The 15,101-nt window shown below is 31.5% G+C and overlaps 1 protein-coding gene and 1 non-coding gene across 2 annotated transcripts; both read right to left on the bottom strand.

Moving 5' to 3' along the window:
* Window positions 1-639: 639 nt before the first annotated feature.
* Window positions 640-721, bottom strand: TRNAS-GCU (transfer RNA serine (anticodon GCU)). The gene has a single exon. It is a non-coding gene; the product is annotated as a tRNA-Ser (tRNA).
* Window positions 722-10,606: 9,885 nt separating this feature from the next.
* On the bottom strand, window positions 10,607-13,281 carry LOC105173197 (RING-H2 finger protein ATL5). Its single transcript, XM_011094878.3, has 3 exons — window positions 12,164-13,281; window positions 11,333-11,430; window positions 10,607-11,236 (listed from the first exon to the last, which is right to left on the bottom strand). The coding sequence occupies exons 1-3, from the start codon at window positions 12,320-12,322 to the stop codon at window positions 10,879-10,881; spliced, it is 615 nt and encodes a 204-aa protein (XP_011093180.1). The 5' UTR covers window positions 12,323-13,281; the 3' UTR covers window positions 10,607-10,878.
* Window positions 13,282-15,101: the final 1,820 nt, after the last annotated feature.

Genomic DNA, 15,101 nt, shown 5'->3' with positions numbered 1-15,101 from the left:
TGCAAGTTTGAGACTATTTCCGATAACCCAATTAGTAATACGATTGGTATCTAAATTATGAAATAAAAAATTGCAATTTTTCCTCTCATGTTTGATCAACATAATAAGAAAATTTGATTTCTTTTTATCTATCACTTGAAAATACGGTTTTCATTTATTTTCCATAAAATTATCATTTATTCTTAATTTTATTACTTTCGCAATCCAAGGAGGCTCCGTTTTTCTTTGTCATAAGAAATAACTAGACGATAAGATAGATTAAAATTAAATATATGACAAAAAATAAAACCCTTGTCGATCTTCATTGCACTTAGGAGGGGCGGCCATCTAAGATTGTCCCAAATGATCGAGCCTACTTTAAAATTTGTGGTAGCAAAAACTACGTTGACGCGAATCCTTTTTTTTTTAAATAAATTGTGCAATTAGAAAAGATTAAACTATATAATAGTGTTGGATTTGTTGAATATCCTTTTACCATAAAACAAAAAACATTTTTTGATGAATTAAATTAATAAAATAATAAATAAATTGTGCAATTAGAAAAGACTAAACTATATAATAGTGTTGGATTTGTTGAATATCATTTTACCATAAAACAAAAAACATTTTTTGATGAATTAAATTAATAAAATAATAATTCGTCGCCTGAGAGATTCGAACTCTCGCGGGGAAACCCCATGTACTTAGCAGGCACACGCCTTAACCACTCGGCCAAAGCGACATAGATGACGTTTTAAATCATCCGCCTGTATTAAAACAATATAAATTAATTAGTTCCTTCTCGTCGAGCTATATTAACATAAAATAGAAAGACACTTTGGGCTTGTTGATTTGTAACACCACTTTATTATTTTTTATAATATATTTTAAAACGTGAAAAATTATGCATGTAGGAACGACTAACCATTGTGCTTAATTATTAATGTCATTGTGCTTTTGTGCTAATTAATTAATTAATTAGTGAAAAATTACCTAACCTTTTTATTTTTATTTTTAAAATAAAATTAGTTGTAATCATATAATGATCTCAATAAATATATTAATAATATCAAATATTTATAACTAATCAATAATTACTATTAAAATAGAGCTACATTTCATGAGTTGATGAGATACGAACTTGTGACTTTATAATTATGGATTCTTGATTTTGTCAATTATATTAAATTCATTAATTAGTACACTACAAAAAAATTATTCTACAGTAACAACTTTTGTAACGACCATGTTATTAATTTGTAACAGCTTTTGTAACGACCATGTTATTAATTTGTAACGTACACCCTTATCGCGGTTTTTTTGGGCATTACAAAATATTTGTAACGGCTTGCTTGAAAGCCATTAAAATTTGTAGTGGTCTTTTTACCAGCCATACCTGACCATTACAATTGTAGTCCGATGGAAAAAAATGAATTTGGACCTGCTTTTAGAACTATTCAATTAATTTTAATTTAATTGTTATTTATACGGTTTTTGTAATACATATAGGTATGGTTGTGATTCAATTTTGGCTCGATTTTTTGATTACACTTTGTAACGACTTGCATTATATTATAACGGTTTTTGTATCAAGTATTGTATTTCTTTTTTCAACAGTTTTTTAATGGTCTTTATAACACCAGATGCGTATGTTGGTTTTGGTTTTGTATCTGCCTTTGTTATTATTTTTTACACTGCTTTAGTAATAGCTCTTAGGACGACTTTTTCAAAATTGATAACTATCTTTTGCACGATCTTTGTAACGGGTTCAGGATTATGAGATAGTAATTCATATTCTCAATAAATTATTCAAACTTTTGTTATATGTAGTAAATAAAAAATATATATAATATAGCAAGAAAATAAAAATAATTTAATTACAAAAATAAAAATATTATTTTTACAAATAAGAAAAATCCTAGCTAATCTAAATGAGCATCCCTTTCGGCCATGTGTTCGTCGTCGTCATCGTTGCCATCATCTAATGGGGGATTAGCTCGAGGCTAGGGCACTGGAGGATCGGGCCAGGTGGGATCCATCCGCTGTAATCCACTCCTCATGACTCGATACCTGATCATCAAGGTTGGGGCGAGGCAGTTGTGGTGGTGAGGGTGATGGAGCAGTGGAGCTACTGTATGGTCTAGCAACCGTGTGGTGGGCCTCGTACTCGAGACTGAATACTCAGCCCCTCTTTTGACCGCGCGCTATTGACAGCCACACCTATTGCTCATTCGGGGCCATCGAGCCTTGGGAGGATAATAGAGGGTCTTGATCACTGTTTTGCTCTCTTTGGCATTCCTCCATCATCTTCGCAAGAGCTCCTGCAAATAGATTAAATAATTAGATTTAAAAAAAAACTAATTTTAAATAAAAAATTAAATTATTTTTTCTACTTACCGCGACCTCCACTGCTCTCAGGCCGCTCCATTGGCCGTCCTTCTTTTTTTAGCACTTCTCAAACACCTCTATCTATTTGACGGGGCTTTCGAGTTGTGCCTCTTGTTCAAAAATTATTTTAAGAAATAATTAAAAATTTTAAAAAATGAATTAAATTAATACTATAGCTTAAATACTTACCATCTTACGCTTATGGGCCCCAATGGAGAACGACCCAAGTTGTAGATGGTAGCAGCTACGTCCAGGTTGGCTATATGGTTGACCTTATTCTTCACGGATTGTGCCTGAAATTCTGGGCTCGCCCAGTACTCCAGAAGCTGGCGCCAAATCTCCTCGGCCAGCCACAACGGTAGGGCCAACTAGTTCCGAGCATCGATGGACCGCTTCTGCAGGAACTTCTCCACCTATGACTTGACAACCTTGAACATTGACTCATCGTGGCAGTCCCACCAGTAGGACATCTGTAAATTTCACATATTAAAAAAAATATAAATATTAGATTAAAAATATAAGTATTACTTAAAATTAAATATTATTCTTACCTTTAAATGTTGAAATCAGAATACCTAGTACTCCTGTGAGATCTGCAATATGTTTCTCTAAGGATGCGGATAATGCCCTTTGACCGTAGCATGGATCACCGTGTGAAAATCCCAATCGAACCTGAAAACATAATTAAAAATTAAAATAATAAAAATACTTAAATAAAATTTTATAAAATAGTTAAATAAATTTACGTACGTACCTCGCATTTGGAAGCTGATATAATGCCTTTCTGTTTCATTTTTTTTTTTAAAATTCTATCTTTCTGTTTTAGTTTTATGTTTCAATTTTCTGTTTTTGCTTCAACTTTTTCTATTTTTCAGTTTTAGTTTTTCTATTTTGGAATATAATCAATTTATTCATTTTCTGTTTCCTTTGAACAGGCCTCTCCTTTAGTAAGTTAATGGAAGTATCATATTTGCAAGCCAAGGCTGAAATGTCATACCTATTAAGTTATTTTCAAATTTTGGTATCAAAATTACAACATGCCCTGTATAATGATACGAAAATTACAATTTTCTCCAACCAAAAACACACAAATCTCTAAAGTGTTTGGAATTTTTAAGGACATTCTTGTCCTTTTGCATGTTAATATATTTTTCCCTATATAGGTCAATCCATTGTCTATTTCCCTATAATTGTTACTTCCCATGGGACCAAGACTTTAGATGAGGACAATTGTCATGAGAGCAATTTACAATGATTCACTATCAATACTGTTCACATGGTCCTTTCTGTTATAACCCTATTAATTGAGTGATTAAATCGTTATGCTTTTACTTCTTATGACCGTCGATCTTTAGATAATTGTCAATCTTTGGATTTATCAACTATTTAGTAAGTTTTAAGAATTCAAGTGATGCTTTTACTGTTAAATTTGTAACGGTCCTTGTACCGGCTTTTGTATGCCATTACAAATCTAATCACATAAAAAAGAATGAATTTAAAACTGCTTTTGTAACGACTCAATAGAATTTTGATTTAATTGTCATTGTAACGGGCAACTGGGGTTTGCTCCTGCGGCACTGGAAGGACAGTCACAAGTACTCCAGCTGCACCCTCTCCTCGCCATGAGAAGTCTAATTATAATAATATGGCATAAACCCTCACATACACAAATGATAACTGACATCATCTGTTGTTGTGAACTTTGTGTTTTTGCATTTTCGGCAAGGGTACCTAATTTTGTTTACCATCCATATATCTACGCTGACCCTTTGCCCATTCTATGAAAGTCTTAAGCTCATACTAAACTCTAGTGTAGGACCTGCCCTTCCTAGGAGGTTCTTATTATGCATCCATCTCCTCAATTCTCGTAATATGATGATATATATCACTGTATTTACACGTATATATATAATTAAGTTTCTAAATGACAACTACAAATATTACATTGCACTATTCAGAAGAATCCATATAATTAACATGATATAAGATTAACAAAAAATCATAAAACTAAAATAAGAAAATTATAATTAATTTAACTAAACACAATCAAGTATTAAATTAGTCTCTGTTACCTGGTCAACCAACTTAAGTGATGATCACCACTAGTTGATGGTCCAAAATTCAAGTAATAATTTACAAACTATTCAAATGTATATGCACGAAAATCAAGGTGTTGAGAGTGTACGTGGTTAGCAAGAATTTCTACAACAAATTAATGAAATGAAATGAAAACAACTTGCACATATATATAAGTTTTTTTGTAGCATTTTTTGGAACGGCCTTTGGAACTCCTAAGATAGCCGTTCAAAACTAGTAGTTAGAAAATGAAGTCGTTATTTTGTAACGGATTTTGTAAAGGCCTTTATAAAGAAAACTGTCTCTAGTGTCACGATTTTTGTAACAAAGCCTTTCTGTATGTTTTCCCGGAGTAATGGCTCTTTATTTTACAAAAAAGCCGTTACAAAAATAATGAGCCGTTACAAAAACTATAGCAAATTAGTAACAGTCTATGAATTGTAATGGTTTTACATACATATAAATCTTTTGACGGCGAATTTAACTGTTCTGACTGTTATAAATTAAATATATTTTTATTACCCCCTCAATGACGTCAGCACGCCCAATCCGTAATAAAAATATTAAAAGGCCGTATGTATTGTAACGGCCATATGGCCGTTATAAATTCTCGCATTTTTTTGTAGTGTCACTCCTCCTTAAAGTTGCCCGAGACATCGAGAGTATAATGACTTGGTCACAGTAAGTTGAAAGTGCAACAAACAAAACATTAGTGAATCCAAATATATTTTTGATGTAATAGAAATCAATACTACAAATAGAAAATAAAAAAGTGATAGTACAAGATGATATTAATACTGAGCATTACATGTATCCCAAAAAAAAAGGTACAAGCTCTATCTAATGTCAAATACACAATAAAAATCCAGCAAAGAATATGCAAATCTATATGATAAATAAACAAACTGAGCAAAATCAATAAAGAATTACAGAATTAGTGAAATTCAACTAGCTAATGCGACAACACAAAATCGACTATGCACTAGTTTAAAATAAGATTTCTAAACTTCACCAAAGAACACCTTTAACTCACATCAAATGAGTATTACGAGGAAATCAAGTAAAAATTTATGAATAAGAATGGTATCCAATTACTATCCACATTTAATTTTAAATGTTAGCCTAGAGCATGGCTTATATCTTGGAGGATCTAACCATAATTAACCAATCACTGAAGCATGCACAAGAAACTACAAGAATCTCCTCATTAGCCTGTTACTAATTTCACAACTTAGGCACTAGGTCAAAAATTCAAAGAACCAGTCCAAAAATCGTTCTAACTTTGAGCGAACATTAATTAAAAAAAAAATCATTCCTAAATATATTACAATAGCCTAAAAAAAAGAGGAAAAATCAAAATATAGGAACGGTCAATTTATATTAACCATTCCAAAATCAGGGTGAAATTATTTTAAAAATACCAAAAAAGAAAATTAAAATTTTAATATTGTTGAAAAAGGTTTAAAAATTTAAGTGACAAAACGCGGTGCCACAATTTTAATTTAAAAAAAAAAAAAAAATTTATGTCACCGCGGTAGAAAACCGCAGTGACATATTGAAATTAAAAAAATAAGCATAGTTAATTTAATAAAAAACAAAAGTAGTTAATTCATTATGGTCTGAGACTACCATCATTCGAATCCTCTCGTTCAGACGATTCCAAAGAGACCAGCCTTGCTCAATTTCATTAAGTATTTATTGAGATATGAAAATTTGAAGTATTTCCGCCGTCAATATTTGCGTTGAAGTTGTTTGCCGTCGTTTCTCCGCCATCAGGACGAATCACGGATTGAGACCACTATTGTTCGAATTCTTTCGTCCAGACGATTCCAACGAGGCCAGTCTTGCTCAATTTTTTCAAGTATTTGTTGAGATTTGAAAATTTGAAATATTTTCGCCGTCAATATTTGTGCTGAAATTAATTGTGATCGTTTCTCCGCCGTCTGTACGAATCACGGCCTAAGACCATCGCTGCTTGAATCCTCTCATCTTGACGATTCCAACGAGATCAAATTTACTTATTTCCGTCAATATTTCACCACGATTCGAATTATTAAATTATTTCACAATGTTTTTCTTTTTTATGTCAGCTAAAATTGCATGATTTGTTTTTAATGAATTAACTACTTTTGTTTTTTATTAAATTAACTATGCCACTGCGGTCTATTACCGCGGTGGCTTATTTTATTATTTTTCTTTATTTCAATATGCCACTTAAATTTTTAAACCTTTTTACAACAACATCAAAATTTTAATTTTCTTTTTTTTTTTGGTATTTTTAAAATAATTTCACCCAAAATCAGTTCCCAAAAATTTAATTTCGCGCCAAATGAAAAATGGAGGAAAAATCAAACTTAGAAACATTTTTTAAATGTTTGACAGCTCCTAAGATGAATTTAAATAAAATTATTTCTAAATGTATAAAATATTTGTTCCTAAAATGACTTTAAGAAAATCATTCCTAAAGGAGTTCCAAAACCGTTCCAAAATATGTCAATAGAATCCTTGTTCACTTTCCGATCACGATATCTCAACATCCGAACCCTGATTAATTCCAAACTTAAATGCATAATAATACTTTCCATATGTGAACATATCCAGTGGTCTGATCTAAAATCACATAGTCCGATGGACAGTTGCATCATTTTTAGCCTCGTCGATTGTGTATAGATACGATATCTCAGTATCCAAAAATGTTCAAAACTTCATCGAATAAATTTTGTCGATTTAATAATATCCAATAGTCTGATTAAAATTTTAGCGGTCTGATTAGGTGATCCAATACAATATAAGATGCTACTTACATCTATGTAAGACTAACAAGCTTATATATGTACAAATATACTTGATCATGTATCAATTTAATTCAAAGCTATTATATGTTTCCAATGACCTTAATTAATTTATGGTTTACTTTTTTTTTTATCATTAACATGTTTAGGATGATTTTTCCTATATTTTTTATTTTTTTAATTTTTTTAGGAAAATAATTTTGGCACACAATTAGGAACGATTTTTTTAAAAATAAGAACGGTTTTGTTAAAAATGCTCCAAAATGACGTCGTTCTTCGATTAAATAACATCGATTTTATTTTTAGGAATGGTTATTATTAAAAATGCTCATCAATTGAAACGACGTCGTTTTGGTTATTGGAACGATTTTATAAACAATGTCCGTTCTAAAGCCCGTTATAAAAATCAATATATATACAACAATTAGCAGATTTTTTCTTTCCCTTCTCCCTTTCTCTCCCTTACTCTCCATTACTCTCGTCCTCTCTCTCTTTCCCCGACCTCTTGCCTCCCTGCGTCGTCCCTCGGCGTCACCCCTTCCTCGACACTAGTAGAGGTAATTACCGGTTTTTTTCTTCTTTTTCCTCCCTATTTTTGTTGACCCCCCCCCCCCCACATTTCTCTTCGTTTTTCCTCCCCCATTTTTCTTCATTTTTCCCCCATTTTCTGAAATAATTTTCCTCCATTTATCACCAATACAATAAAAATAGTTTCAAAATTCAGGCACAAGTATTATAAAAACCATTCTAATACCCCGACAAAAATAATGTAGCTGTTCCAATTTCGTCAAAATCATTTCAATTAAAAAAATAATTTTTTTTTGATAAATTCAATATTAGGAATGATTTTTCATATAGTGTTACAGTTCCCATCCCAATTAGGAATGGTCGTGCATGAATCGTTCCTATATTTTTGTAACGCCATTTATAAGGACAGATTTTCAATCGTTCAAAAAATCGCTCCAAATAAGTTAGTTGTCCTGCAAACCGTTCCAAAAACCAAAAGAAAAAAAACGTTCTTGAACACGCCCTAAATCCCACCTTTTCTTGTAGTGTTACCAACAGAGCGGTAAGGCCCACAAACCTACTCTTTCTTTTCTGAGATGGCAGGCCCAAGGTACAAGCCCATTTTTAATCGGGCACGTCATCCTACAATTGGGAGAACACATCATATGAATTGCCAACATATTATACACATCACCCTAGAATATATTCAGGTGGTTTCAAGTAAATCGGTAATAAATAAGCTGAAAAATTCACAAATAACCAACTCCCGAACTTTTAAGCAGATAGAGTAGGGTTCAGTCCAGGTTACCTATCTCATTTAAATCTAGTCCAAAGCACAAACGATATTTTCTAGATGATGAACAACTCAAAGGACTTTCCAATGGCGTACGACACTCTACAACAACCCCCGTACCTTGCTCTATACACGCCTATAAATAGAGATTTTGTACAGTCATTTGGTAACACCAATCCTCTCATTCAAACTCTCACTATTCTCATTGTTTTATCTCGATTTTCAAGCTATTCTAAGCTTACATTTTGTACTCCACACGAATACTTATCACTCTCATATCATATTTCATCATTATTCTTACCATAATTCAAGTTTTTCTTTTATCTCTTTTTTAATCCGTTACTGACTTAAACATTAGAGTGCTAACTTCCGTTTTACAGGGTTAGTCTCAGATAATTTTCAGATTTGAAGAAAGATCCTTCGACCCTTCTGATGTGGCCAAAAATCTGATACACATCAATAGTATTAATTATTTAAAATTATTTTTTACAATTATTTTATAGTTTTAATTTTTTCCCTTTTATTTTTTCTATTTTTCCATTTGCTCATTATTATAAGTTCAACATATATATATATATTGAGATAGTTAAATAAAAAATTTACTTATAATTTTTATAAATATTTTTATAGTCTTATTTTGAGAAATTTAAGCACATTGATGGTGTGTGCGGAAAAGTGCTTGCAGGTATCAATCATAGCCATTGGTTGAGGCCTCCAATTTGCGGTGACCTCATTTTCCGGTGGCAGGTCATATTGGGTCCAATTTGATAAATCTTTTTACACACTTGTCAATTTCATTGATGGCCCATGAATTAAGGTTGTACCAATTACTACAACATAATTGCTTCAAAAAGCTCCAACCCACCATTTGTCATACACTCATAACTAGTTTATTTTTAGGGTAAATTACAATAATTTTTTTAAAATTTGATATAATTATAAATACTTCTTCCCTTGTAAAATTATCAAAAAAAACAAAAATTATTTTAACTGCCGTCCACCAAGTTAGTTAGGTTTTCATTCATTTTTTAATGGTGAACTGATCAAAATGTCATTTATGAATTATGAATTATAATTTTACTTATTATTTAAAATTTTCTTATAGACTAAGTGAATAAATTTTTCGTAATATTTTAAAATTTTCTCAGTCCACCTCGTCCGATTTTTTTTATTTTTTCTAAAAAAAATTCTTTTAAAAAATTTACAGCTGAAGCAAAATTGATAATTCCAAGCGTCCATCCAGGGATTACATAATTTCATCAAAAGCCGGGGATATTAATAATTTTTCAAATAATGAGGGAGTATTCTTAATTATGCCAAATTTACTCTTTTACTCTCATTCCGACATGATCAATTTCATGTCCAATATAAAATGATAACATACCTGGTAAAAACAATAAGTACCTGTTGTTCCTTAGCCTCTTCAAGTATGTATTGTGGTTCACCTTCTGCAATTAAACTTGAAAGTTGAAGGGTGATGCTAAGGATTTTACCAAGAAAAAGGAATCAGACAACATTAAATGTTATAGCTGTTGATAATTTAGACATCATTGACATTGTTTTTCTCTTCTTTTTTTTCAAAATAAATAAATAAAATTTTAGTTCATCCAAAATTCCAATGTGCAGTCAATCCTACATAAGCTTCAAGTACGACTTACACTGGCTCGACATTAGGCGATTTGATGGAGTACATAAAGATACAAGCACTGTGGGTGCGCTGATGGTTTGAGATGTGCAGCAGAGGATTTTTAGTGTAGAATTACCTATTGCTATTAGCACTTGTGCGCTTTACCGCTTATGGCGAATTTCTTGGCATGTCGAGGAAACCGCTTAAACTAAGCAAGTTGTATTGTACTATTGTACTTTTTTTTTACTGAATGAAAATTACATTTACCGAAAAAAAAACTTACATTGACTCTTAATTGAATTTTCTATTTAAAATTCTATTCTAATTAATATGCAGACCGCGTGTATAAAAACTACATTTATTTTATTTTAAAAAAAATTATATTAATGTTCATTAAGTTGAACCAACCTTTTAAGAGAAAATTCAGACATCCAAAATCAAGAGTAGCCATGTAATGATATTTCATTTCCCATGTAACAAAACAAGTCTCCAGCAACATATATACATATGAATTATGACATATCCCTTTCCAATACTCTTCCCTAAAAACCACAAAAATTCAAACAAATCTGCCAAGACAGCCCAACTGAGAAACCTATATACAGAAATGGCCTATATCCCTTGTAAAAAACCTTAGATTCTTGATCCTATTATTAAAAAAAAACACAGAAAGTCAGAAACAAGGGATGAAAAAGGCATAGAACCAACACTCCTTTCTATGATGATCGACTAAATCCTCCTCCTACAGGAACTCCGGAGTCGACCACAACGGAAATGGAATCTGTATGAGTTTGGTCTGCTCCATTACCCTCTGCTCGTTCAGAAGTTGGGAGCAGCCACTGCTGAGAATGCTCAAACGTCGTCTCAGAACTATCAAATAAATGAGCTGCCATCAGAGTAGCCGCTCGGACATGTTTCACTTCAGCAGCGTCTTGTACTGAAAGACGGCAGACTGGGCAAGTAGACCGTCGTCTGAGCCATGTATCGATGCATGATAAATGGAAACTATGGCCACAGTTTGGCATGATTCTCAAAACTTCTTTCTCTTGGTACTCTGCCAAACATATGCTACATCTGTAATTTCAAGAGAACATACATCAAAATCTATAGGTTGACAGCAACTTCTGAACTAACTGTAGTGAGTAAATCATAGTGACAGCGTAGACTCACTGTGCATCTTCTGTTGAACTGAATGCTTCAATATCGAACTTCATCGTGGGAATTGCAGCAATGCCTACTGGTTCGAGACCATTGGCATGGTTTTCTGCCTGCCGCAAAGAGATCCAAATTTGAAAATGAGATGAAATGACATCCAGCCACCGATCTCTAAACGATAATTTGAGTTAAGGCAAGAATGATGCATATAGAACTTTATGGATTGTATATTCCAGACAGAACTTCATTTCAAGGATACATTTGATGGCACGTCTTTCTGCATATTAAGAGTATAAATTTCTTAATAAAATAACTATTAACACGGGACAGCTGCTTCAGAGGAAATGGCAACGATGCAACTCAAATCCTCTGAATGTGACAACACAACACAGGCCAAGAATCCCAACAATCACAAGAGCAATTGTTACAACACACGCCAATCACATAGGTCAATCAATGGTCTCTTTCCCTGTAATTACTTCCCATGGGACCATGATATTTGCGCTGCTACGGATTGTTGGGCCGAGGCCTACCATTCAAGACTATAGATGACGAAAATTGTACAACAGCCCAAATGTCATGTTTCGAGTGTGGTTCGTCATAAGAGCAATTGCTGACCATAAAGATCAAACTACTTACTCATAGTACTCAATAATGGATGCCTTAGCAAACAAAGTTAACTGGTTTCTGAATAAGCAGTATCAGCTACTACCTAACTCAGATAATTAGCACATTATGTGTTAAAAACACAGTAACAGGAAAATAAGTAACACAAGACAAAACTGTTTTTAAGGCAAGAAATTCTTGTTGGAAGAGAAGCCAGGACCGCAGAGACGTAGGACATACCAGCTCAAGATCAATCCTCGAATCGATTTCTAGCATTTGCTGAGCTTCCATAAGGCGGAGCCTCCTACAAATGAGTCTAGTGCAAACAAAAACAATGAAGGTTGCACTCATAGCAAACCCAATAATAGTTGTAATAAGATTCATGCCAGAGCCCAACATATCAAGACTCCTACTACTACTCTCCTTCAGCCCCAGGCTCCAAGCAAGCAAATTGAAGCCAAGATGTAAGAAAATTAAAAACTAAAAAAGAAGACAAGACAAACAAGAACAACCCCAGATCAAGAAGAAATGACAACCTTTCATGTCTTTATTATGAAAGTCAACTCCTCAGGTGACAAGTCCAGTTCAAGAAACAACCAAACAAAGAGAGGAAGAAAATCAACAGTGAAATGTGTAACTAATGTCAAAGTTGCTATTTACAATTTGTGATCTCAAGAACATAAAATTGTGACTTAAAAAAAAAGTCCATATCAAGAATCTCCAAGAAATGCAAGAAAGAGCGTAATTTTGTGGAAAACAATGTGTCGCTAATACACAAAATCATCATCAACAACAACAGTACACAAGAACCCAAAAAGAGGAAAACAACCTCAAAAACAACTATAAAGACAAAAATCTAACAAGATTTTTCACCAAGAAACCACAGATTTACAATTTAGAAACCAAGAACAGAAAAGGGTAAACAGGAATCCAAGAACGCTGCCCCAAAAAGGGAATCTTTAATCCCTTGAGGTGGACTTAAAGGGAAGAGCCTGGAATACAAGAAGTCTTCCATTTCATTTCTCTGTGGTTTCTACCTTTGGACTTGCGTTTTCATTAGGGTCCCACTCCAATTAAGGGGTCCCCTCTCTATTTATATTGGAAGTTGGATGAAATGGCGGCTAAAGATCAAAACCTCCCAAACTGTGGGGGGTGGGATTATTTCTCCTTCTCAGTAAAAGGGAGACAGATTTTTGCAAGTTTCTGGTCTGTCGACTACTCTTTCCTAGTTTTACTACTTTTGGATAAGGCCCTGAATTCTTGTCCTTCCTTTGATTTGGTAAATTTAAGGTTTTGATTGTGCTAATAAAGGTGTTGGAGTAGGTGGGAAAATTCTAGTTGAGAAGACTTTCTTTTGTGGGCAGAAAATGGTTTGGAAATTGACAAGAGAAGGAGACTAATACGTGGCGAGTTAAGGCTTATTACGTGAGCAAACAAGTCTAGTTTTCCACAAAATTTTCAAATTTTAATTATATTAAGGTGTAATTATATTTACAACCCCTCGTTTATTGCTCTTTTATATAAACAAATCTTATTTTTTAAAAAAATTACAGAGACCACCCCTAAAAGCTTTTAAAATTCAAAAATGCCTATGTTGATCCGATCGAACTTTAATTTAATCTACAATAATATAATGCCCTCAGGGGTATTTCTGTAATTATTAAATATAGAAGAGGTGTCAAAGTAATATTTATGGAAATGAATAATATGACCCCTTATATTGCTTTATTATTTGTATCGATTTTTAATTTAAATTTAAATTATTTTATTAATTTTTTTATTAAATCACTATATAAAATTACATCTCTTAATAATTGTAATGTTAAATTATTCAAATAATATATTACTAAAAATTAGTTACTAGGTTATAAATTTAAATTAAAAAATTATTACACTTCTATAAATTATTTTAAATTCTTAATATTAAAAAAATTATTCTCTATTTTTGTTTATAACTAAAGTTTACTAAAATTAATAAATTGTACATATGTGTATATATTTAAGCATGGTGGTAGGGTAGGGAAAAGGGGAAATTTTTTTTTAAAAATTAACTTAGTAATTTAAATTATCTTTAATAAATAAATTATTTATTTTATTAATTATTATATAATTTATATAAAGTGCATATTTTTTTGAGTTATTATTTCTTAGTTTTAGTAAAATTTAATTATAAAAACAAAAATAGAGGATATAAATAATTTTTTAATTTTAATAATTTTAAATAATTTATAAAAGTTGATAATTTTTAATTTAAATTCATAATCTAGCAATTAATTTTTTTAATATATTAATTGAATAATTTAATATTTTAATTATTAAAAGGTGTAACTTTTATATATAGATTTAATTAAAAAAAGATTAATAAAATAATTTAAATTTAAATTAAAAATTAATATAAATAATAAAAAAACATTAAATTATATTCATCCCCATATATATTTAGACACTCTCCCTACCTTTTGGTAATTACAGAAACTCCTCTAAGGTCATTTATGTCCTTGAAGAATCATATTAAAGTTTTACTAGATCAATAGAGTCATTTTGGGATTTTAAAGGTTGCAAGTGATGGTTTCTATAATATTTCAAAAGACAGAGGTTGTCTGTATAAAAGGGCAATAGTGAGAGGGTGTAAATGTAATTATCCCTTATATTAAAATGAACTCTGAGTTGGTTGCTTGTGTTTTCATCTCGTTTCGACGAGAAATACAAAGATTAGTTGAGTGTGTAATTGATCGTGAGATAAAAATATAATGATGATAGCTGATACGATATGTGAAATGAGATATATTTTACAAACAAGCGCAATTTTTCGCATTTCAAGTCCGGACTCAATACATAAAAAAATATTCAATTAATTAAAAATTCGATCATCTATAGTAGACTGATTGATTCGTGCCCACGTCTAGTGACATAGATGTCTTAAAAATAATAAAATTAAGAATAAATTATAAACAACTTTCTTAAAATTTTCTATAATTATAAATATATTTTATAATTAATAATTGTCTAACAAATATTAGAAATAAGCTTTCAAAGTTTCTTATTTATATTATTTCCAGTATTTAATTATTTCATGATTTTCACTAATGACTTTATTTTATTGTCAGTTTATTATATCATTATATGACCGTTGGACTTTTAATATAATTTTATGAGCCACTTATGGTGTTTTGATTTG

Source organism: Sesamum indicum, linkage group LG11, assembly GCF_026168435.1.
Source record: "Sesamum indicum cultivar Baizhima isolate 11 linkage group LG11, ASM2616843v1, whole genome shotgun sequence".
NCBI classification, from domain to species: domain Eukaryota; kingdom Viridiplantae; phylum Streptophyta; class Magnoliopsida; order Lamiales; family Pedaliaceae; genus Sesamum; species Sesamum indicum.
Note: the sequence above shows the minus strand (reverse complement) of the source record. Positions and strands in the feature narration are given on the sequence as shown.

Coding starts and splice junctions, on each gene's coding strand:
- LOC105173197 (XM_011094878.3), bottom strand. CDS start 12,322: ATGTTGGGCTCTGGCATGAATCTTATTACAACTATTATTGGGTTTGCT. Junction 11,431..12,163: donor CGAGGATTGATCTTGAGCTG/GTATGTCCTACG, acceptor TCTTTGCGGCAG/GCAGAAAACCATGCCAATGG. Junction 11,237..11,332: donor AGTTCAACAGAAGATGCACA/GTGAGTCTACGC, acceptor TTGAAATTACAG/ATGTAGCATATGTTTGGCAG.